We start from the raw sequence: 22,955 nt of genomic DNA on the forward strand, positions 1-22,955 counted from the left end.
CGGCGCGGCGCGCGCGGCCGCCAGGGGGCGCCGCCTCCCGCTGCGCCGCGCCGCGCCGGGCGGGACGGGGCGGGGCGGGGCTCCCCGCGGCCCAGCATGCAGCGCGGCGCCGTTTGAATGGCGCAGGCTCCGGGCGCTGGGCCCCGGCGTTAGGGTCTCCGCGGCTCCTGTTCGGCGCGGCGCGGCCCGGTATCATGGGCACCGGTGAGTGAGGCAGCGAGCGGGCCGGCCGGCCGCGGCGGAGAGGCTGGCGCTCCGGGCCGGCCAGGGGCCCCTGCTCGACCCGGGGGCGCGTCTCCAACGGCTGGGCGGGGGGGGCCTTCGGCGAGGCCTCCCGCCCTGGGCGGCCGCCGGCTCTGCCGGCCGCGGCCAGGTGCGGCTGGCGCGGCGCCCGCTGCGGGAGCTGGGGCCGACGGGGGCGCGGCGCCGCGCTGGGGCGGGCCGCCGCGGCCGGGCGCGAGTGCCCCGCGCCTGGGGCAGCGGGGCCGCCGCTCCCAGCCGCTCGCAGCGTGGGGCCAGGGCTCCCCGCCCGTGGGGCCCCTTCGCGGCGGGCGCGCTGGCGAGCGCGGCTGGCGAGCGCGGGCGCCCTCCTCCCCACTTCGAGGGCCCAGATGTTTTCAGATGCTGAAGTCTCCAGCGAGCGAGTCTTGGCAGCATTGTCTTTTTCTAAAACGATGACATCAGCCTGAGCTCAGAACAAGCGTGTGCAATGGCAGGTAACACAAGGAGGATAGGAATGGCTTTAGCGCTACGGAAAGGGAGGATAATAAGCTGGGTGTGAGGCCTGCTGACTGATTTTATTCCCTGGGTGTGACAGATACCTTATTCCAGTTGGGGGGAGGGGTGGGAGGCAATCTTAAGATGCTTGAAGATCTTGTATGAATTACTCTGTTAAAAGGACTTTTTTTTCTGTTGTCTGTTTAAGTTTGTTTTTTGGGTTTGTTTAGGGTTGTTTGTTAAGGTTTGGGGTTTTTTTGGACTATTATGCTGGGGTGGCTTGGTGTGTTGTTGAATATGGATCCAGGATAAATTCCCACAAGTGAAATCTAGGGAAAAAAATACTTTCCGTTATTGTAGAGTGCTGCATTACATCAGTTTGCTTAAAATTGCTTTCTTCTATCCCTTCTTGGAACATGAATTTTCCTTTTCCCATTACTTCATTTTTCATTTCTCCCATCCTCTAGCAGTAAATAGGAAAGAAAAAAAAGGACAGCTACTCTTGTTCAGTAGAAATAAAGAATAACAGAGCACAGGCTAGTGACTCTTTGGCCTTTCTGGTTGGAAAGAACAAATTCTTCTAGTTGAAAGCTGTTACTTTATTTTTTTACTAATCAGTGCATGTTGTTTTGATGTCTGTAGTATCGTTCTGTTGAACTCAACTTAGCATTGGTTTGAATTCCTAAATTTTAACTGAAAACATTATTATAATATCTTAGAAATAATATTACTAAGGTATTCTCGGAGATATACACATACACACTCTTGCAAAAACAATTGTCTTGAAACTTCTCTTTCAGTATCTTTCTCTTAGAATCATTTAAATAAGTGCTACTTTTTTGATTTAACAACTTTGAATGTTTGTGCAAGGCTGAGGAACTTGAATAAGAATTAAGAAGGCTTTTTAAATAACATCAACAGGCCACATAAACGCACATCTTACTCTTACTGATTAAGAATAACATAAAGTCAGGTGACCTCAAGCTATATGAAATGTAGCCACAGACTGTGTTCTGCCTAGTACCTGTGCTGCTCTGAGCTGGGAGGGGCTTCCAATATGCTTTTTGAGGGGCTGAATTTAAAATTCCTGTTGCAGGTTTTTGAAGATGTATTTGAAGCTCTTTAGGTTGAGCAATGAATGGAAAAATTTTACTGCAGTTAATTTTATGAATAATTACTTAAAGCTTGTTTAAACTATTAGTATAGGAGCTTCAATGTATTAGAACTTTATTTCCTATGTAACAGCTCTCAAGATAATTTTAATAATGTTGGAAACAAAGTTTCCAACATTATTATTATTCCTGGGGTGTTAATATGCAAAAATCAACAGATAAAAACACCTTTTAATTAAACATTTTTCATCAGAGTGTTCTAGTGCTCCTTAAAATCATATTACTTTATGACGGCTTGACATGATCTGAAAATGGTACTTCTAGATGCAGAAAACTAGGTACTTGTGCTTTTTTGACTTAATGTTTTCTAGAGAATATTTTTGGCAAGACTCTATCTACATAAGATCAGGTTTTCAGACTCTTAGGCTAGCTGCACTGGCAGAACTTGATTCATAATTTGATTCATAATTTGATTCATACCTCAATTCATCCCAAGTAAACTTAACTGAACTCTGCCTTTTGGTCATTCTCAGAGGCTCGTTGTGGCTGCTCTTGCCAGTGGACCACACGCTTAACTTAAACTAATTATTTACTCAAATAGTGCATGTCTTTATTGTGAACTTAATCAAATTTTTATGTTTGTTCACTCTTGCCACTTTAAACTTGAGCAGATCACCTGACAGGTATAAAGATGAAAATGTGAGTGCTGCTGAGGCACTTTCTGCAATCTTGCAGGAAAAACTTTGCATTAACATATTCCTTAAAATTTTGAGCTTCACACCTTCCCCCTGCCCCTCCCCCCCTTTTTTTAAAGTCAGTATGGAGCACCTGGTGAACAGTCAGGGCATAAATTACTTTTTTTTTTTTTAACAAGCAAAAAAAAACCCCACACTGCAGTGCTGCTTCATATTCAAAGGATGAGGAAGCAATCTGAAACTGAGGCAGATTCTGTAATGTCTGTCAGTTGGAGTTAAAACGAAAGGAGTTCATGCTAAGTTTACTGAATCACTTCTACATCATAATGTAGTGCTAATTTATTTTTCTAGATGAATTATCCTTTTGGTAGTGAAGTTAGAATAACCATTCTTAGAGATTTCTCATAAACTTTTTCAATCTGAGAATCATTAGCGAGATTAGTTGTCCTCTACCAGTTCTTTGATGTGTACCTATTTTAAATACATTCAAAGCATGAACTGTGTACTCCTTGGAGAGTAACAATCAATTAACTTTTTCATCCAAGTCTAATAAAGATTAATGTTGTCTTTACTGAGGTCTTGCACTTGATTTTTATTTTATTTTATTTTTTTTTTAATGCAGGGTGGGGGGAACAGTCACAAGAACATCTGTGGTGGCTAATACATACTGAAAGCCACATAAAAATACCAAAGAATTGGCGAAAGAAAGGGACAGGAGGAATGTCTGATTTAAAGGCTATTGCTGATGACTTAGATTTAACTATTTTACACTTACTTGGGTGTCATGTGAAACATTCAAGTCTGTCTTCTGTAAGACATTAATGCTATGTTAATGCATGTGTAGATTGCATAATATCTAAAGAAATGTTTGTCCATCTCTGTGGGCCATGCCCAAAACATAGGAGGATGGGAGGGAGTGGCTGAGTTTGTTAGTACTTGTCTCTGACAGTTAGGCACTTGAAAGCCATTTAGGGCTGGCTTTCTTTGCCTGGTTCTGGAATGACTTAAAAGGTGTATTGCATCTGGGAGAGATCAGAAGTAGAATGCAGCAGTAGAACCATCAGGAAAACTTTACCCAGGTACTATCTAGTCCCTGGGGACAGAGAAGCTGACTTATCAGGAGATGAGGTTGCTGTTACTCCAGTCTTTCTGTTTTTTCAAAATTGAGAAGACAAGGGGGAGGAAGGAGGGCTGGCATTTGTTATAAAGAAATAACCGATGTGAGGACAAAATCAGTGGAATGCCAGCCTATCATCTTAATGTACTTGTGCATCTCTTCAGATTTGCAGTCTGCTTTCTGTTGCAATTGTAAAACCAAGTTTAAGCTTGTACTGTGAATGGCTAAGGCAGAGCTGGAAAGATCTACGTTGTATTCTTAGAGGTTTTCTTTAAGAAATTATGTAAAAACATAAGAGTTACTGTTGGCCATAATGGGATGATATTAGACTGTTCTGAACAGATACAACTAGCTATACTCATTGCAAGGGAATAGTCCAGAATTCAAGAGGTTAAGGTGTAAGTTGTTTGACCTGCTATAACATCTAGTACAAATTTAAAAATTCTGCATGTATATCCCAAAACAGCAGAGGGTAGTAGTGTCTTATCAGCTATGCCTAGGGAATATCTAATAGCAGACATGAACTGAAAGTAGTAGAGAGCCCTGTAAAGTGCCTTTACTCCACTAGCATATGCTTTTTTTCCTTTTAATTGTTAGTCAATTCATATTTTATCATGTATTACTAAACCTTTGGAAGCAGGCTTCCTGAGACGTGGACTGAGTTTATTATGGCAGTATTGCATTTGGACTTAATGGATTCTTCTGCTTGTGTTCTGCTCTGTTTCTAGGCTACCTGGCTTGTTTCTGTATTTAATCACTTTCAGTGTGTGTGTGTGTAAATTTTTTTAAATCAATTTGCAGTCTGCCCTGAAACCTGGGTAAACTTCTAGATCCACAGCATCATGTGGCAAGCAGAGCTTAATTATGTTTTGTGTGAAGAACCACCTCCTTTTCTTAGTTTTGAACCTGCCCTCCTTCTGCTGGTTTCACTTGCCTCTTATGTTGGGCAAGACAATGAACAATCTCTGTGTAACTTCTCCAAGCCATTCATGTTGTAGGTATTTATCTTATTTCCTCTTTTTGCTGTAAGTAGCCTTCTTTACAGACTGAATGGTCCTGGTCTATTCAGTTGCACCTTATATGGGAGGTATTCCATACCTTTGGGTTTTTTTCCTCCCTCCTTGCCTTTCTTGGAGTTAGGGTTTATGTTGTTTATACACTGTCGCAACAGTGTTCTGTGTATTTTTCCAATTATTTAGATCATTCAGATTGCACAGTGTTCCATATGGATCAATAAGGTAATCCGTCATTCACCCAGATCTTGTTCTGAGTGGTAACTACAGCCCAGAGTCTGTGATTCTACATGTGAAGCTAGAATTTCCCCACATGCACCAGATGCACATGCATGGATGGCTCTACATTTCTCTATAATTGTGCTACTGCTTCTTGCTCAGAGTTTCGTAGGGTCCTGCAGTTTTTCGGTCAGCCATCATCTTTATTGTCTTATATAATTTTGTACTGTCAGCAGTTTCTGACATTTAACTACTCCTCCCCTTTGTGAGGTATTTCATGAATATATTGAGCAGCATGAATTCCAACACAGATTTTCTGCTGTATTCCTGTGATGGCCTCCCTCAGCTGTGAAAACTACTTAAACCGTTTATTCTTGTTTTTTAGTTACTTCTTCATGTAAAAACTTTCCCTTTTATTCCTTGGTTGCTTAGTTTCCTTAAAAGATTTAAGTAAGGAACTTCTGGAAGCTTTTTTGGAATTTGGGGTAGACTATCATTTAGTGCTCCTTTTTTCCATATTATGCTACTTCATACTTCCAAAGAATTCATTAACTTTGCAAGGTTTAATTTGCTTTCACAACAGCCATGTTGACAATTTCACAATGTACTATTTACTTGTGTCTGCTAATTCTATTCTTGATTACAATGTTTATTAATTTGTACAATAGAGATGTCAGACTGGATCTTCCCTGGGGCCATCTTTAAATATCGACACTGCATTTTTCACACTTGATTTCCTTAGGTGCCCTGGCAGTTCTAAGGGAGAGGTTATGCACTTTGAACAACACAGCTATTTCATTACTGAAACTTTTGGATGAATACTATCTGATTCTGGGGGCCTACTACTGACTTTTACCTGTATGTTCCACTGCTGCTTCTACAGTGGCTCTGAGATGCATTTTCAGGCACCCTCATAAAGCAGGTTCTACTGTGGAAACCTTTCTAAACTCTAGAACAGTGAATACAGATGTGAAGAATTTACTTCATTTATCTGCTATGATGCTATCTTCATCAGGTGTCGCGTTATATCTGATTATCTGTTAGCCCTTTGGGTTTCTGTTCTTACCTTAAAGAAAGAATTGTTAGTTTTGTTGTCTTCTTGCACTTGTATCTCAACTGGGGGTCTAGGAGACAGTATTACCAAGTTCTTGTACCTAATTTGTCAAAGTGTATTTTCCTCTGTATTTTCCTTTAGGACACAGAGTAAGCTTTTTGAAGGGAAATTCTTTCCATCCAGAATAATCCCTCTTCTGGTGTTCAGCCATTTTGAGTCCTTATCTTGGACTTTTTTCAAGTAGAATAGTAAATATCAATACAAGACTAATTAAGTTTACTTGGTAAGACATTTCTTTCTAGCCTTGTGATATTTTTCACTTCTACTCTATTAAATAAAAAAGCATTCCAGTTTAATAGCACTGCCTTCTACACTGAGGATCAAGTTCTCACACGCTGCTTAGCATGGAAGAAGATTGATATTGAGAGTAGTTTGAGATACATGTAAACCTAAACATTTGTTAAACAAGTGAGTAAACGGAAGTCACTGTTCTGCATGAAGTGTTGCAAGTTGTAAGGTTGTCACAGGAGTAGTGGTAAAAATGATTATTCAGTGGCAGGGATTATGGAATTTTTAGCATCTGACAGATTGATTTTATTGGATTTAGCTCTGGTGATCACAGTGGTAACTGCTGTCCTTTGTCCTCCCTATTCTTCTGTTGGAGTTACTGCCTTCCTGTTACCAGCGTTCTTGAACAGGATGCGAAGATCACAAGATTTTTCTAAATCTTCTTAATTTCCTGCATTCTTGAGGAACCTGAGCCTAACACTGGATTTGTTTAGGGTTTTGGGTTGTGCTTCATCCTCCAAAAAATGGTCAGTTTGTGTTGTGCTTCAAGTCCAAATTTTAATGTGTGGCCCCTCTGGAGTTCAAGTGGTGGTGTCAGTCAGTCTGAGAAGCAGAGAAGTGGTTGGTTGGTTTGTTTGTTTTGGGGGGGGGGGGTAGGTATTTGGGATTTGGCAGGGGGGAGGAGGTTGGTGGTTTCATTTACAGTTAAGAACAAAATTACTCTTTTACTATCTATTTATAAGCCTGCTGGCTGGAAGCCTTGGAAGTGTGGAGAGCTCAGTGGCAACTATTCTGTCACCATCCCATAACCTGCAGGAAAGAAAAGGGCCACCCAAAAGGTGCCAACAAAGTGTACCTTCTTTTATAGAGTCAAGTTAATGAACTAGTCTTAAGCCAACCTTGTAACCAGAAAGGTATGGACAACCAACTGTTGATGTCTTGCCTTAAGTAATGCTGCCGTTTTAAATGCTTGCTGCAGTCCTTAGCCTGAGGGCTCCATGTTTCCTTTTTAGAAAGGGTAAGGATTTCTGTCAATCTTCCTTTTCTGAGAGAGTTAAAATAAGATTCCTTGGTACTGATCCTGTTCTAAAAAAAAGCTGAAGCTCTTGTAGAATATATTCTCTAGCTTCCACAGTATCCTCCAGCAGGGAGTTTAATATGTGTTATGTGAAGAAGTACCCTTTCTACTTTGTTCTGAACCTGCCACCTGTTTGGTTTGTTTGATGACCTTCAGTTACTGTGTTGAAAGAGCTGCTTCTCATCTGGCTTTTTCAATGCTCATCTAATCAACATTTTAAATACTGAAATTCCTAATATGGGGCAAATCTATTTGCTACATAGAGGAAAAGGGATAGGACTATCAGTATTGGGTGGGAATTAGGACACTCACATTGGGACCAGAATTTTGCCATTTAAGGAAAAATTTTCTTTCTTCTTTTGGAGACGGTTGTGGGAATTTTTTTCTTCTAGGTAGCAGTTGAAACTGGTAGTGTGAAATTTGGAGGAATGAATCTTTTCATAAATTATTTGCCATGCTCTTTACTTGAATTTTTGGATGTATGGTACATGTCTGTACCTGACTGTACAGGTGTGCCAAGCTGGTCTGAAAAAGATCTCTGCCTTTTGGGGTTATTTTATTGTGGAACACTAAGTGTGAATCTTCAAATGCTCATCAGTGTGTTACTAATAAGGCCTCCAGTTAACATTTGCTAAATGGTCATATCTTGGAATATTTATATGACAGAACATCTTGTGAATAGTTCCAGTGTTTTGACTTTTTCCAACTGCAGTTGAATAAACTTGACTGGATTTTTTTAGAGAATATAACTAAATACTATCTTTCCTTGAACGTAGGGATTTGAGAGATTATGGCATCTGAAGCTCACAATGTTAGAAAACAGAAGGTGTTGCATATTGAGGGTCATTCCATTGATCTCCCCAGAAAAAGAATCTCTTCTTTCACTAAAAAGATCATGAAGGAGGTAAGGTTTTTAACTTCCTCTGATTAAACTGAAGCAAACACTTTAACAGAAGTTCATAGCTCTGAGCAGTCCCAAACAAGAAATATAGCATTCAGTGCAAAGAAGGGTGTGTTTCGTGTTTAGATGTGCATTAGAATTTTATGTAAGCTTATTAATTCATGTAAGCTTATGCAGAGCTTACATGATGGAAAAATATGCATTATATCAGTGTAAGGATGTATGTAACAGGCACATACAGTAATATCTTCCACATGAGCAGTAAGTACTGATGTGGTTTTATTCATGCCTGCTTTTCTGCCATCTAGCCAAGAACTGGTTCAGAGCAGGACTTCTATCATCAAAAAGGTTTCTCTTGCCAAGAGAGCTACGGGGCACAGCAAGTGAGAGGTGGGGTAGGTGAAATACATGTGTTGAAATGGACCTGTCATCCCACTGCCACACAGCTTGACCTATCACGTTGTCTAATAACCCAGGTATTTTCACTGGGATCTTGCCAGCCAAAAACACTTGCTCTTAACTTGTCCATGTTGCTGGCTGAAGGACTCCACTAATGTGGGCAGATGGAGTACGGAGGAGGTATTAGGGAGGTAAACTTAATGTAAGATCACTTCAAATAGTGGTGAAGATACCAATATCCTCTATGTCTGTGGGTTTATTGAAACCACATATTAAAAACCACATGCTTTTCTATGAGTCAGTGTTATAGAAATATTCTGGCATCATTTTATTGTCAAGAACAGCTTAAATGTTATCAACAGTATAAATTTCCAAATTGAAATGCTTTCAGTATATGAGCATAGTACCTACTTATATGAAAATACACATTTTTTTTTATTTCAGCATCTCAATGCTCTTAAAAAATGTCTTTTTTCTGAACTGCTAAGCAAACCAGAATTTCAGTTTCTCATCTTCATTACGTGAAGCTATAAAACATTGAAGATTATGATAAATTACTTTTTAAAAATTCATCTTCAAATTGTTGCTTAATTTTCAAAGGCTTTGCTAATCTGTACAGCACAGCCTTGAGTGATGTATGTGATTCCTCTTGATTATTGCTGTTCTGTGCAACATAATTGGTATCAGGATAGTAATGTGTTTCATGTGAATGAATTCAGGATAATTAAGCTGGTGTTGTATACATCGGGGGTTTTTTATGTTGCATTGGTGGGGGGGATTTTTTTCCTGTTATCTTTCCCAGTAGTGGCCTCTGCTGTAGTATTAGCTGTTGATTGTGTATATGAGACAAGTAATGCAATTTTGCCCTCAAATTCCAGTAGGCTATATTAGTCACAGTTTTCAATTACTCTAATAAATCAAGAATCTGTTTCTGATATCGCAATCCTACCTCTTGCCAGAGATACCACAAGCCTGTAGATGACAATGCTCTAAGGACAGCTGTGGCAGAGCTAGTTCCATCTATCTGTACCTGTGAAACACCTGTATGTTATGAGAAGTTTAACATAGCCGTGCTTCAGCTGCAGAATTGGAGGGATAGGTGGGAGGGAATCTGTGGTAAGCATAGTCCATGATAAAGCAGGATTTTCTTTTTTTTCCTTTTAACATAAACTATGGAATTGTTTGAGGCTTTTTAGTAATACAACTTTTTCCTTTTTTTTTTCCCCCCCTCTCCCAGGGTAAGAAATCTCCAAAACAGTTGGCTTTATATACAAACAGGTAGGAGAACTTTGCTGTTTAGAGTCTGGGGTTTAGGGGAAGGGGAGGGAGGAAGAAGCAGTTTAAATCTACTTAGAGCATACAAACACACACAAATAGATGTAGAATTATCACTGTCTTCCATTTGGATCTTTATTTTAGTAATAATACTTTGTTCTTGTGTCCACTTTTATAATAGTCTCTGTATTAATGAAAGCAAGAGAGGTATTGATTGTAGCTCTCATTTCTGATAACCCAAATGTCATTGAGGTATTTCGTTGGGGAAGCACTTGTTTTTAAATAACCTGCAAGTTTAATACTGAACTCATAATCATGTATTTTAACTTAATAACACAAAGTGCATATTTTTGTTTAGAGTGGCCTTTACTAAAATACTGCTTTATTATTGCAGAATAACAGTTGGAAAAACGGTGACCAGTCCCTCCTCTCTTTTCAAAGTGGTATATTGTAAAAGAAAAGTTCACTGTTATACTCCAAAGCCTTGTTACAGAAAGAAACAGTTCCCTAAAGTCAGGGGCTGTGACATGGCAAATAAAGAAAATGAACTGGCTTGCGCAGGGAATCTGCCAGCAAAGCTACATAACAACAGTCATTCACACTTGCTAAATTCTAGTGATTCTGGCTCATCCCAAACGGAAGGTCCCTCATCCAAATATAGTGGATTTTTTTCAGAGGTAAGCAGGGTTTAAAAAACCTTCTGTTTAACATAAAACTATTTTTGGTAGATTGGGTTGTGCAGTTAGTTGTGAAAGCCTTTGAAGAGGTTTAGTTTTCTTAACATACAGCTTGGCTCAGGACTGGTGATTTACAGTTCTTATTTGTCAGTTTACTGTGGCTCAGTTGCTTACAGTAGTAGTCATGCTGCTGTTCCTGTTCTTGTGTCAGCACAGAAATTCAGATCCATAAGCCTAGTCTGGGTTAAAATTAAACCAGCACCAAAAAGAAAGACTGTTTTGACCTGATCAGATTTCATGATTTGCTATGCTGCACAGCTACATATATGCTTGTGAAAGTGTTAGCATATGGGTGGGAATAAGCTGGTGTGGTTGGACAGGACCTTTTTCAATAGCAATACTGGCTAATAGTGTGTACAAAACTAATTTAAATGATTTTATAAGACTATACTTCTTGGTGAGATTATTTGGTGAAGCTCAGTGAATGCTTGCTGTGCTTCTGCAACAGGCTAAAAGATCAGATAGTTAAATGAGTCTCATGATAATCAGGACTGTTTAAAGCCCCTTAATGCTAAGGTTTTCTTTCCTCTCAGCATAGATGCTTGTCGCCTAACCAGTGAGGCCTGACAGTGTTTAAGGCAAGGCATGGCAAGGAGCATGAGCTCTGAGACTATCACCATGCTGTCTCTTCGTGGTACAATACCTTATGGTGCTATGAGAGCTGCCATGAAAAGATAACCCCAAGAGTCCAATGGGGTGGAAGTACGAATTTGTTGTGCCATTGCACTGCATTGAATTTGATGGCTTCCAGGCAGGAGTAAAGGAATAGCTAGAATGAAGAGGTTGCAGAAAGGAGAAGGGTAAGGAAATGAGCCACAGGCAAGATTCCACCCCCCCCCCCCCCCCCGCAAGAAACTAGGGATCAGTAGCACAGATCACTCTTAACTGGATTTGGGAGATGTAGGTAGTAATGTTCATTTTAGTCCAAAATATATTTTAACAAAATAACTAAACTTTCAGTCTGAGGATAAGGTTTTCCAGAAATTAAGCTTTTCTGTCAAAGTTCAGAATAATATATGCAACACAGTGTGTCTGAATTGTTAAAGCTCTCAAAGTTACTAAGCATCCAAGTAAATGCCTGTCAAAGTTGGTGAGAATTATAAGTTGGCACTTGTGAATGCTCTGTTTAATTATTAGAGTTTGTTTAGACTGCCTCTATTTAGGGTATCTACAGTCACCTTTTGGGTAAAGTAGTCTTAATCTAATTTTGCCCCCTTCCAAGGGAAATGTATTAGATAAATTCTAAACAACTCAGCATCCATGTAGGAAAATATATTTTCATATACTAACTTGTATTGCAGCAGCTGACTGCCATTGCTGGCTGTTTAACTTGCAGTAAACTTTTTTGTATTCTGAAAAACACTGTGCAGGTTTCTCAGGACCATGAAACTATGGCTCAAGTCCTTTTCAGTAGGAATCTGAGGCTGAATGTAGCTTTAACCTTTTGGAGAAGGAGAAGTATAAGCGAACTGGTAGCCTACTTAGTGAGGTAAACTGAGCGTCTCTTTTATTTTCTTCTTCTAAAGTGGTGTAGCAATCCCAGATATGCTACAATATTGTATGGGTTCCTTATCTTTTGTAACTTATCTATAATTACCTGTTCTTTAAATGATAATGGAAGCATATAGATCAATCTCTGCTCTGCTAGTAACTCTTCTTACTTTATCCTTAATATTCCTAGGATACAGGATCTGGGAGTAGTAGTAGACTGCCTTCCTGTGCTTACAAACAGGTAAAAAAAAACCTAAGTGAGGGGGTGGGTGAGAATCTAATATATCCGCACTGAAGTTCAGGCATTTCTGAAACTTCTTCTTTTTTAAGTTTACAGGAAGAAAAACCATATATTTCAGTTGGCTGCTGTGTGGATCTTCTGCCTTTAGTGAAGTCACTGCTTAAAAGCAAATATGAAGAGTAAGTATCACTTTTAGATATTTTCAAAATAATATTTCTTCCTGGCTGTGCACAGACCTTCAATTCAAAGGTGTTTATTCTCCACCTTGATCTTTTTCCTGACTCTGCCTTTCTTGGGGAACACCTTCCTGAAGGAGCTTTCCTGCAAACCTTCATTTCTCCCTTAACAAGTGTTCAGCGGTGCAAAATCTAAATTTCTTCTGCAAGGTTAGGGAGCAGGGAACTAGCTTTGCATTTATGCAGGTGTACTCATACTAAGTAAAATAGGAAAACATGACCAAGGTCTTAGCGTGTATTGCAGCATAAAATCAAGACAAATTCCTCAGGCAAAATATCTGAAGAATTTTTACCTTTTTTTAACAAAAGCATATAAGTTTACCACTTTGAAATTAAAAACATATGCAAAAACCTGAATTTGAGAATTCTTCTAGATTTTTCTGAATCTTCTAGGTTAGAAAATGTATTGCTTTCTAAGTTGCTGACCTGTAGATACTAATTTTAAAAAAAGCCTTTACCTCTAGTTGTCAGATGTTTTATCAAAGGGAGGAGAAACATGTAATATGTAAAATATGTTGTTACAGATATGTGATAGTTGGTTTAAACTGGCTCCAGGCTGTCGTTAAAAGATGGTGGTCGGAACTATCTGCACATACAGAAAAGGCAGAGGATGGGTGAGTATAGTATTAGCATATATTAAAATGTTTCTGTGTTTTATTCCATCTCAAAATCTGTATGAATGTGGTCAGTACTAACATCTCATCTGCAAAAAAATTGATACTCATAATTTGAAAGTAAAAGTTTAACAGAACTTAAAGATTTCTGGTTATCAAGAAGCAGGTAGTGCTTTTGTGTGTATTTTTGGGAGGCTTTTGTTTTTAATCTGGAGTTCCAACAAATGCAGAACAGAGGGTCACATTAGGGACATGTTAGGGGTAATACAAATATTGTAGAAGTCAGGTCCAAATGTCTCTCTGATTTTGTGGCAAGACTAAGGCTGTATGCAGTACTAAACATCTGTTTTTGCCAGAAAGTCTAGTAAAATGCAGTACACTTGTTACAAAGTTTGTTATATTCATTCTCTTTCAGAAATATTCCCATTTTAAAACGACAGTTAAGCGGATTATGGGAACAGGAGAATCATCTTACTCTGGTTCCAGGATATACTGGTAATATAGCTAAGGTAATCCAGTTCCAGTTGTGCTCAGTAATCATTTCTAGTATTCCTCTAATCTGATGTTGTTTATTCCAAACTGTTGAAGGATAGATGCAATTTCTAGAATATGTTTTTCACTAATGCTCAAGTATATTATGTAACTTGTTACAGAACTCTGGAGTAGATTCCCCATGCTAACAGTGACATTTTTGTTTTTTCCAGAGAAAAAATCTCCTGAATAAAATAGCTAGTAATAGTAAGGCTTAAAATGATATAAAAAAGGGCCCAGGTGAGTAGGTAGACTGAAAGGACAGATATCTTTCTCTGGAATCTCCTGTACCTGCCTATTTAAGTGTAATGCATCATGGAGAGTCTTGCCCCAGCAATGTTGTTAGCATTTGGGTGTCAGATTACTGGGACAAGGGACAGCACAGTAAATTATAAAGCTTTTGCTGGCTTAATGCTTAGGAAATAATGAGTTTGTGGAGAGCAGAGGGTGGTTCTGATTGAAGTGAATACCCTGCTTGCCTTTCTCTGTTTACATGCTGTGGTATCAGTAATATGGTGGTGATTTCGTAAATGCATGATTTGCTGCTCGTGGTACTCATCTCTAGAAAAATGGCTTTTTGAGGTTGGGTTCCAAGGGTTACACTGAGTGAAAAACCTCTTCCCTGGAGGGATCTGTTGAAGGTAGGCAGTGAGAAAGGAGATGAAGATGACAAAAGCAGACATTTGGTTGGTTATATGCAGGATTAGAGTGAACAGGGCAGAAGGGAAATGCTATTAGGGTGGAAGACTATCACTTTTTTACCTGCTTAAGAGCTTCTCATAGTAGCTTGGTTTTTGGAGCATCAGTAATGGAGATTACCTCAGTTCTTATGTTAAAAATTGCACAATGATACTGATGTGTATCAAGGGGGCTTTTATCAGACTTACACAGATGTCCATTTTTGAGTGTTAGATTTGATCCTAAATCTTGGTGTTCCTAAGATAACATGGGAGATATGAGTGGAACATAAAGCAGTGCTGCCCTAATCTACAGAAAGCCCAAAGCAAAGAACCTGGAGATACCACATGCTTTTATTATCTCCAAAGGAGCTTTGTGGGATCTGTAATTTTACAGCTATAGAATTTGTCACTGTGCTGTATCAACTAAAAATATTATTTTTCTTGTCCATTTGGGACTGTTGTGCATCTGTGACTTGAATTTTGACTTTCTTACAAGGATACTTACAAACTCCTTGCAGAGTTTCAGGCAACAAGGATGCAGAACTGAGTTCTAACTCACAGGTGGTAGAACAGTGGGAGCTTTGCAATATGGACTGCCCAGGTCTTCTGGTAGATCAATGTAGTTATAGCCAGTGTCAGTTCTTTCTAGGATTCAAGTTCCCTTTCTAGTCATTTTCCTACTTATTCTTAAGAAATGCCAGGACAGACAGTGACCAAAGCTGCCTAACCAAATCAGGAGCAGAAGGCTTGAGGAGCAGTACTCAGATGTTTGCTGGGGGAGGGGAGATATCACTGTTAATAAACATGTTTCAAAAAAATCACATTGCATGATAATACTTTTTCTTCTGCCATTGGAATGTATGCAGGGAGCAGAAGAACAACAAACTAAATGGATGGTTGAGGAAATTAATCCCACTGTGCTTGCAGGTTTTTGAGCATTTAAAAAAAAAAAAACTATTGAAAACTAAAAATTAAATTAATCCTGAACTAGTGGATAGCCTATACTGAAATTTGACCTAAACATTATTCTTGTCTTAAAATTCAAATTGATTACCCTGCCTCAAGTATATAATCCATGTTGCAGCCATAGGTATTGTGACAAACACTTTCCCTTTTTTTTTTTTGTTTTAGGATGTAAATGCTTATTTATTACAACTACACTGATGTAACTGAGAAATGTGTGCTTATGTGGTGAAATAATTCCCTAAAATATCCCTGAAATATGTACTATTTCTGAAAGCCTTTTGAGAAACGTTGGCAGAAGAGAACTGAACTGTCAAGCTGTTTAATGAAACCACTAACAAAATCCTAACAATCTACTTCACATTGAAGTGGAAAAATGTCTAGTAGGAGCAACTTTTACTTCAGTGAGGTGAAAGTGCACTATGAAAACTGTATGCCTTTGCTGCATCTGGGATTCGTTCAGTTACTAGATAGTCATTTAAATGCTACTGTGTTTTACTGCAACATTGTGTAAAAGAAGACTGATTGTGCTGTTGTGAAGATAAGATGGCAGAAGCAGTTATAAGGAACCAGCAAGACCACTCAGCATTAAAAGCTTTTAAATGTTTCTTTCACAAGAGAACTTAAAGATGCACAACTATTTTTCAATTATGTTTAAAAAAAGTTGGAAATATTCAATTACTATTGTGTTTTAATCAAACTATTAAAGACAGTTTTTGCTTGCACTATTGAGAAACTATACAGCAAAGATGCCTTAATTACTAGTGTTTCAAAAAGCCAATGTATTAAGATACAAGTAGCTATACTGTTCACAGATTAAGTGATGAAAAACTGCTACAAAATCAGGGTTTCACTTTGTATAGAGTTGTTTATGAAACATTGCACATTTACAAAAAATCATGTATGAGAACTAGTATAAAAATTTGAACTTAAGCTTCGATAAACAGTTATTGCAAATGTCAGCGGAATGGTGAATTTGTTTAACAAATCTTTTTATATTGTATGTGGATTTCTAACACAGTAATCTTCAGTTCTGTATCATTTAAACTACATGCAAATAAGTAAATATATTAAATGTATCTACTGTTCTTTCTTTTTAAGTTCATAAAAACAATTTATAGAACAGTCCCTTCCATACTACTTTCTATCATAGCTATTTATATCTGTGAAATGTTTACAGCCAGATGAGGCCATGTTATTCAATCTCACCCTTTATATACTACCTCCTTTAAGAAATTAACAAACAGCTTTTGCAAAATTAGTCAAGTTTTGTCCTGATTAATGATGGCAAATTCACACTACCTTAAATCTAAATGGAACACAAAGAAAGCATTAATACAGCTATACTTTTTTTATTGTCATATGCTATTTTAATTAAAAAGCTGTAGCTTAATAACTGTGAGGGAGAGTTTGGAGTTTATAGGTTTGCTATTGCCTTTTCTATTTTGTGATTAGAAAGAATGCTTTTCCAATTAAAATCTATGAAGTGCCAGCTGCTCACTCAAAACATAAATATACATGCACAGCATGTATCACCAAATAACCTACTTCCTGAAAAATTAAGTACTTATAAGGGTTATTTTCATGCCTAGCATTGAGCATATGCACTTTTTTGCAGTGCTAGACAGGAGAAAGGTCTCTTGGTAGCCTCAATCAGTTTTTGCTTGAAACAGATTAATGAATTTTAAAATCCTGTAGTGGTCAGCAGCTTTAGGCCTCCTGTTGTTTCAGTTTGAATTTATTTAACATATTATTATTAATGGCTTCTGAAGGTTAACTAGAAATCCGTCATCAGAACTTGGTGCTTTTAGTGATGTGAATATTTCTTAAACCACCAAAGGTTTTGCACTTCCCAGGACAATCAGCTAAAGGAAAAAGCATTTGGGACATCCCAAATCTGACAATTTTATGGGACAATCTTTTGAGATAGGAGGATAGCCCGATTCTCTTGTCTCTGGAAGTGTGTTATATACCAGTAAAGGTATTTCACGCTGTAAAGAGTTTGAGATAGAACTTTTTGCTTTACAATATATTGTTGTTGTCAAATGAAGATTTAAAGGAACTATGGTATAAAGATGTTCTTATATTACTTTACTGTTCTGTGGTGCATTTAAATATAAGAAATATAAAGGCTGGCTTCACAGTTTGGCTAGCAAAGGAGTTTGGCTAGATTATCCTCGAGGAATATACTGTAAAGGTGATGGAAACTCATAGATCTTAATTTTTCTTGGTTTTTATAGACAAAATGAAGAAATTCATGGCCATATATTTGGATAATACAAGAAGTAATCATTATAATTGATTGAAAATGAAATTTTCTAGTATTCCAGAACAGAGCTTGACTATAGGAAAACTCATAGGCTTATAGTGAATTCTGCATGTGGCCATGGATTTATCTCCAAATTAGAACTGAGGATGGCACTTTTGTACTAGCAGCAAGGTAAGGTTGACTTGAGGATTTCTACTGATAAGTATCTAATAGAATTATGCATTATTCTTACTGCCAAAAGTTGTATTTCAACAGCATCAATAAGAATACATTATGAAAAACATTGTCATTAGTGTCTGTGCCTTATTTTAAATTACTTTTACTGTTTTAAGGCAGCTGCTAGACTAAGAACAAGTTTCTGACATTCATATGAACAGAATTCTGAACACTCTACACTATCAAGTGATTTTTTTATCATGATTTTAAAGAACTCTTAAAACTGTTCAGATTGAAATTCAGGCTCAGCTCATGTGCTATTTCTCATAAATGGCTAGGAATCAGTTTTGTTCTAATCGAATGTATTATGTATAATGTCTGCTCAAGGTGATATGAGTAAAAAAAGAAAATCTTAAGCTGTATAAGTCTGAATTCCATGTATTTGCCTTGCTGAATCTAAGAATCATTAAGTTCATGAACAATTTGTATGTAAATGCTAATCTTTGTTACTGTCTGCGGTGATCACTTCTGAAAAACTCTGTTCCTAGGATGTACCAAAATATTGGGGTAGAATTGTCCTATTTATCTGTGTTGCCAGCGGAGTAGGACATTTATACCCTTCAAAGTTCTTGAAGGGTTCTTGGGAAGATGGTGTCCTTTACCTCTTGATTATGTCAGGCTTTCTTCAAACCCTTCTTTCATATGCAAATTACTAATGAGAAAATGAATTTTAAATGTATGTTCTTGTGATGCAGAAGCATGTATATATGAACACCTACACAGAGCTGTTCTTCATGCTATATGATATGAAATTCATGTCTTTGAAAAACAGTATCAAGTCTTAGAATGTCTTTCACTCCAGTGTTCCCTGAGAGCACTTGAGGCTATTTTGCTAGAAGAGTTTTTACCTGAAGTGCAAACTAGGATTTGCCCATCCCCTAAACTGAAGTTAAAGAAGCGCTCTTTCAAGCTGCCTCTTTCTGCAGTGCTAAAAGAATCAATAAGCTGTTGCTGTAAGAATCATTGTTTAGGTATTGCTGATACCTCGTTGAAAAGTGGAGACTGAAAAGGCTACCCCATTAAGTAGCTGGGTACAAAGAAGCTAGCATGCCCTAATGATTACATATAACTCTACTTGGAAGGAGTTAGACCTGTTTTAGTTTAAAAAAAAAAATACTCATTAGCTGTACAGTGGAGCAGTATATCACAGGTAGGTATTACAGTTCCAGGCTACTTAATACCTTGTACAAATTGTTACTGATATTAGAAAAAATTAGCATCAGCCCTCCAGGAGCTTCTCTTCAGGAGTGAGTTGCAATTAAATTGATCTTTTCCTTCATGTAGGCTGCTTTACTGTTTATTAGAGACTGCAGTATTACCAGTTGGGGAGCAGGAGTGATGGGAGAGTAGGAAAGGACAAGAAAAGTATTAGTGACATCAGCCCCATTGCTTTATTTCAGTATCCTAAAGTAAACTTGTATTTTCTTTTTCTGGTAATCTGAAGTGGGCAAGCTTGGAGTTACAAGTCTTTAAAAGTATTATGTTGAAGAGTGATAAGAATTTTGAAGATTAATGCTACAATGTTGAGTTGTGGGGGTTTGAGGGTTTTGTTCTGTTTTTTGAAGTGGTAGGCATTTTGTATGTAGTAAACACACAGATACTTCTGAGTTTCATTTCAAAGTTCACAGTTGCTTTCCCTAATTCGTCTTCTCAGATCTTCCAGTATAATAGAAAACTGGATGTCTATCTTATTGTGGAGATTAGCAGCTATATTTTGTGCCCAGTTTTCTGATACAGAGGGAAACAGTGACTGTGTACAAAAACTGAAGTTGAGCAGTTGATAGTCAGCTGCAAATTACACTATCAGTATGAAGTTATTGTAACTAATGTACAATGCAAATTCTTTAGTTTATGAAAGCAATTGGCTAATGTGTGAGGAACTCTGAACTGATGCTACGCTGGGGGGAGGGAGGGGGATTTTTTTGAAGGCATTTTTAAAGGAGTTTTTAATATCCTTATATACCAGACAGCATAGAGTTTAATTTCTGTCTTCAGTCTACCTTCCTACACAGTAATAATTCTGGGCTACAGCTAATGATTCACTAAGAGAATAGATTGGGCGTGCTTGTGTTGCTAGTGCATATGTTTATACTTCTTAAACAATTTACTTCAAGTTCATTCGAGTGTTAGTTTTGTAGTTAGTTCTTCAGATGGAATGAGACTAAATGCAAGAGTGTTTGTTTTCTTCTTCCATGCATTCACTCTTCTTCACTTAATGATGGTTTTTATTCCTCTTATAGTTTACATATAGTATGGATTTTTATTGCTATAAAAGCAGGGAAAGAGTAAAATCTTAGACAAAACGCAGGACTATGACACAGGACAAATGATTTGGAAGCAATTGAAAAAAAAATCCTGTCTTTAATACTTTCACACAATTTTGTTAATATCTACTAATTGAAGTGGGCATTCATGACTGCAAATCTAATGAGTTTGAACTTGGAAGAAAGAATAAACAAACACAGCTGCAGTATTTAAAAACAAACAAACAAAAAAGAGTACTATGCTAATCTGATACCATTTGCTATCTGGAGGACAGGAATAGAGCAGTGTTGTTCTACTAGATACAGCAGAAATAATCACACTGACTTGAAACACTGCAGATATAGAATACTTTTGTTCCCATACTAGTGATGGTTTTGTAGTATATCTCTTTACGCAGAATATAACAATATGATCAGCAACTACAAAATGAGATCCACTGCTTTCAAGTTGAATGTGATACATGTAGTTTCTGATTCGCACAGGTCACTGCTTCAGTTCAGTTGGTTGGAGCACTGTAGAGCAGATGAACAGCTAACTATTGCTCTTCTATTTAAACACCTGTACTTTGCATTGAAATACAAGGATGCTATGTTCACACTGTGTAACAATTTTGTTTTCTTAGCCCTTAACACTAAAGCCATTTAAATTGCTTTGGGGAAGTGATAGCCCCCAAAATGCACATCATAATGCTTTTACAAAAATGCTTGTGACTTGCTTTAAAATAATACTACATTGCTGTGAATAATAATGTGTTCTGTGAATTTGGGAAGCAAGCTGTTCTCTACTTCCATAGGTTCGAAAGAAACAAAACTAGTAGATTTTACTGAAATTGCAACCATTTTCTTGGTATTTTTTAAGTGAGCAGTATATGTATTGTAAAACAACTAAAACAAATCTAAATATCAAGATAATGTTAAATTCCAAGACTTCTGTTGTAGGTATAAGTGTTGGAATAAATAAATGCCCTAGCGCCATATTTGAAACTGTTTACAAGTCACTTTAGCTCTTGTAATTTAGGTTGATTCTTTTCCAGTTGTACTTAATCTACTTAGCTTCATTTTCAAAAAGTCTGAATTATATCTGGGTCTTACTGTTGCCGCCTTCACTCTTGTTTCAGATCTTTCATGAATTGAAAGACATGGTCAAATAGTACAATAAATATTCCAAATTTGGAAAAATAGCCAATCTTTTCTTTGTGTTTTGTGATAACTGTCTTTCATATCTCTCATTTTAAACAGGCATGACCTTTCTGTTTTCAAAATATTTTCTGTAAGAATTAAACCATTTTTAGAGAAGATTGTTTTGAAAGAGAAGAATCACTTCAAAAAGCCTGTGACTGTTTAAATAAGGTGCAAAAAATTCATCCATCCAAGAAGCATGGCTGTGATAGTTGAAGAATCAGGTCTGATGATCCAGGAAGCCCTTCCAGTCCTGTGGGCCTGATTCCACAACAGTGAGGCAGTTCAAGCAGAAAGGAAGATTAGAGACTTAATGCTGACGGAGCAGTCAGGTTTCCTCCCAGTCACAGGTTTTTCCACCTCTCTGACAAGCTAGAGCACATCTGCTTGGTTGAGTTCCACACTTCAGCACATCTGCTTGGCTGAGTTCCAGCCCCCACCTCCACCTTGTCACTTACCCAAGTGAGAATAAAATACCTTCAGATTTGGCACTCCTGGTTTCCCAAGTGATGTCTTGCGCATCAAGACTTCCAGCTCCTCAGTACAAACAAATCATCAGCCTTGTGCCATCAAAGTGAGGATGTGGAGGCCTATACTTCAGATGAGTGATGTATGGCAGGTGTGAATGCTGCCACTATGTTTACCTCTCATGTTAACACCAGGAAGGAGAATGCAGATCTGTGTTAATGTACTAAATGGCTATTTTAGTTATCAATTAGTTATCTTTTTAACCTAAACATTGTACAGCAAACATTAATTAAAAAAATGCCTGCAGTTGTGGACTCTTACACCTGGCAGGCTGGTAACAAGTTAGGGAAAAGTCATGCTGCTTGGAAGTGTGCGGTGGTTTTTTGTTTTGTTTTCCTTCCCCCTTCTTGCTCCCCTCTAAATTCATTGGTGTCTACTCAAATTCTCATTTTTGCAGGATTATGTCTTTTAGGCTTGTTTTCTGACCGCACAGAAAGTGATCAGAGAGTTGGGCATAGTGAGGACATGTTTAGTAGTCTTGCTCATGCTATGCTTTGTAAGCATGTGTATGGACTCATTACTGTGCTGAAGTATATCTTTTACACTTTCTTCTGCAGTGCATTTATGCTTCTTTTTGTGGCAGGTTTCCCTTAACATCTGCAAAGGGATTCTTTCCATTTAATAACTCTTGATTCAAAGAGCAGTATTAGTTGCTTCCCAGCTGAATAGAGAAGCCTGTTAAAGTAACCTAGTGGTCTAGGGCTATTGGGCAAAGAGATCTTTTTTTTGGAGCTCAGACATTCATATATCTAGAATGCTTGTTTCCAGCATCTAGTGCTATAGCGAGGTGACAAACGCTGCCATGTCCTTTTTTTTTTTTTACACAAAAAAAAGAGGGCATAAGAATGCCTCTGAATGTGCATTCTCTCAAGTTACAGATATTTAGGATTAGTGCACTGTATGTTAGTCTACTTTCTGGATTGTCTGAATATTTGGTAGATGACCTCAGCCACCTCGTTTTGAAGTGCTGTAAATAGGAGAATGCCCTTGGAGCTGTCCTTCAGAACTGGCAGTTTGCTAGCATCAGCCTGTACCTTGGAGATTAACAGGGAGTACTTCTGCATTTCTGTGAATGGGCTTTGTATGGTGTACATATTCCTTATCCTTTGGTCAGCCTTTCCGATACATACTTTTTCAT

General features: G+C 38.0%; 1 protein-coding gene across 2 annotated transcripts; it reads left to right on the plus strand.

Annotated features, from left to right (window-relative positions):
* Nucleotides 1-110: 110 nt before the first annotated feature.
* On the plus strand, nt 111-21,291 carry KATNBL1 (katanin regulatory subunit B1 like 1). Of its 2 annotated transcripts, none has more exons than XM_067296633.1 (10): nt 111-204; nt 8,070-8,197; nt 9,831-9,871; nt 10,263-10,545; nt 11,976-12,094; nt 12,287-12,337; nt 12,427-12,516; nt 13,098-13,187; nt 13,603-13,696; nt 15,530-21,291. In XM_067296633.1, exons 2-10 carry the CDS (start codon nt 8,084-8,086, stop codon nt 15,560-15,562), a joined length of 915 nt encoding a protein of 304 aa, XP_067152734.1. In that variant the 5' UTR covers nt 111-204; nt 8,070-8,083; the 3' UTR covers nt 15,563-21,291. The 2 variants fall into 2 exon arrangements, with proteins under 2 accessions (XP_067152734.1, XP_067152735.1); XM_067296634.1 differs by having other exon boundaries at nt 17,602-21,291.
* The last annotated feature ends 1,664 nt before the right edge of the window (nt 21,292-22,955 follow it).

Source organism: Apteryx mantelli, chromosome 4 (genome assembly GCF_036417845.1).
Source record: "Apteryx mantelli isolate bAptMan1 chromosome 4, bAptMan1.hap1, whole genome shotgun sequence".
NCBI classification, from domain to species: domain Eukaryota; kingdom Metazoa; phylum Chordata; class Aves; order Apterygiformes; family Apterygidae; genus Apteryx; species Apteryx mantelli.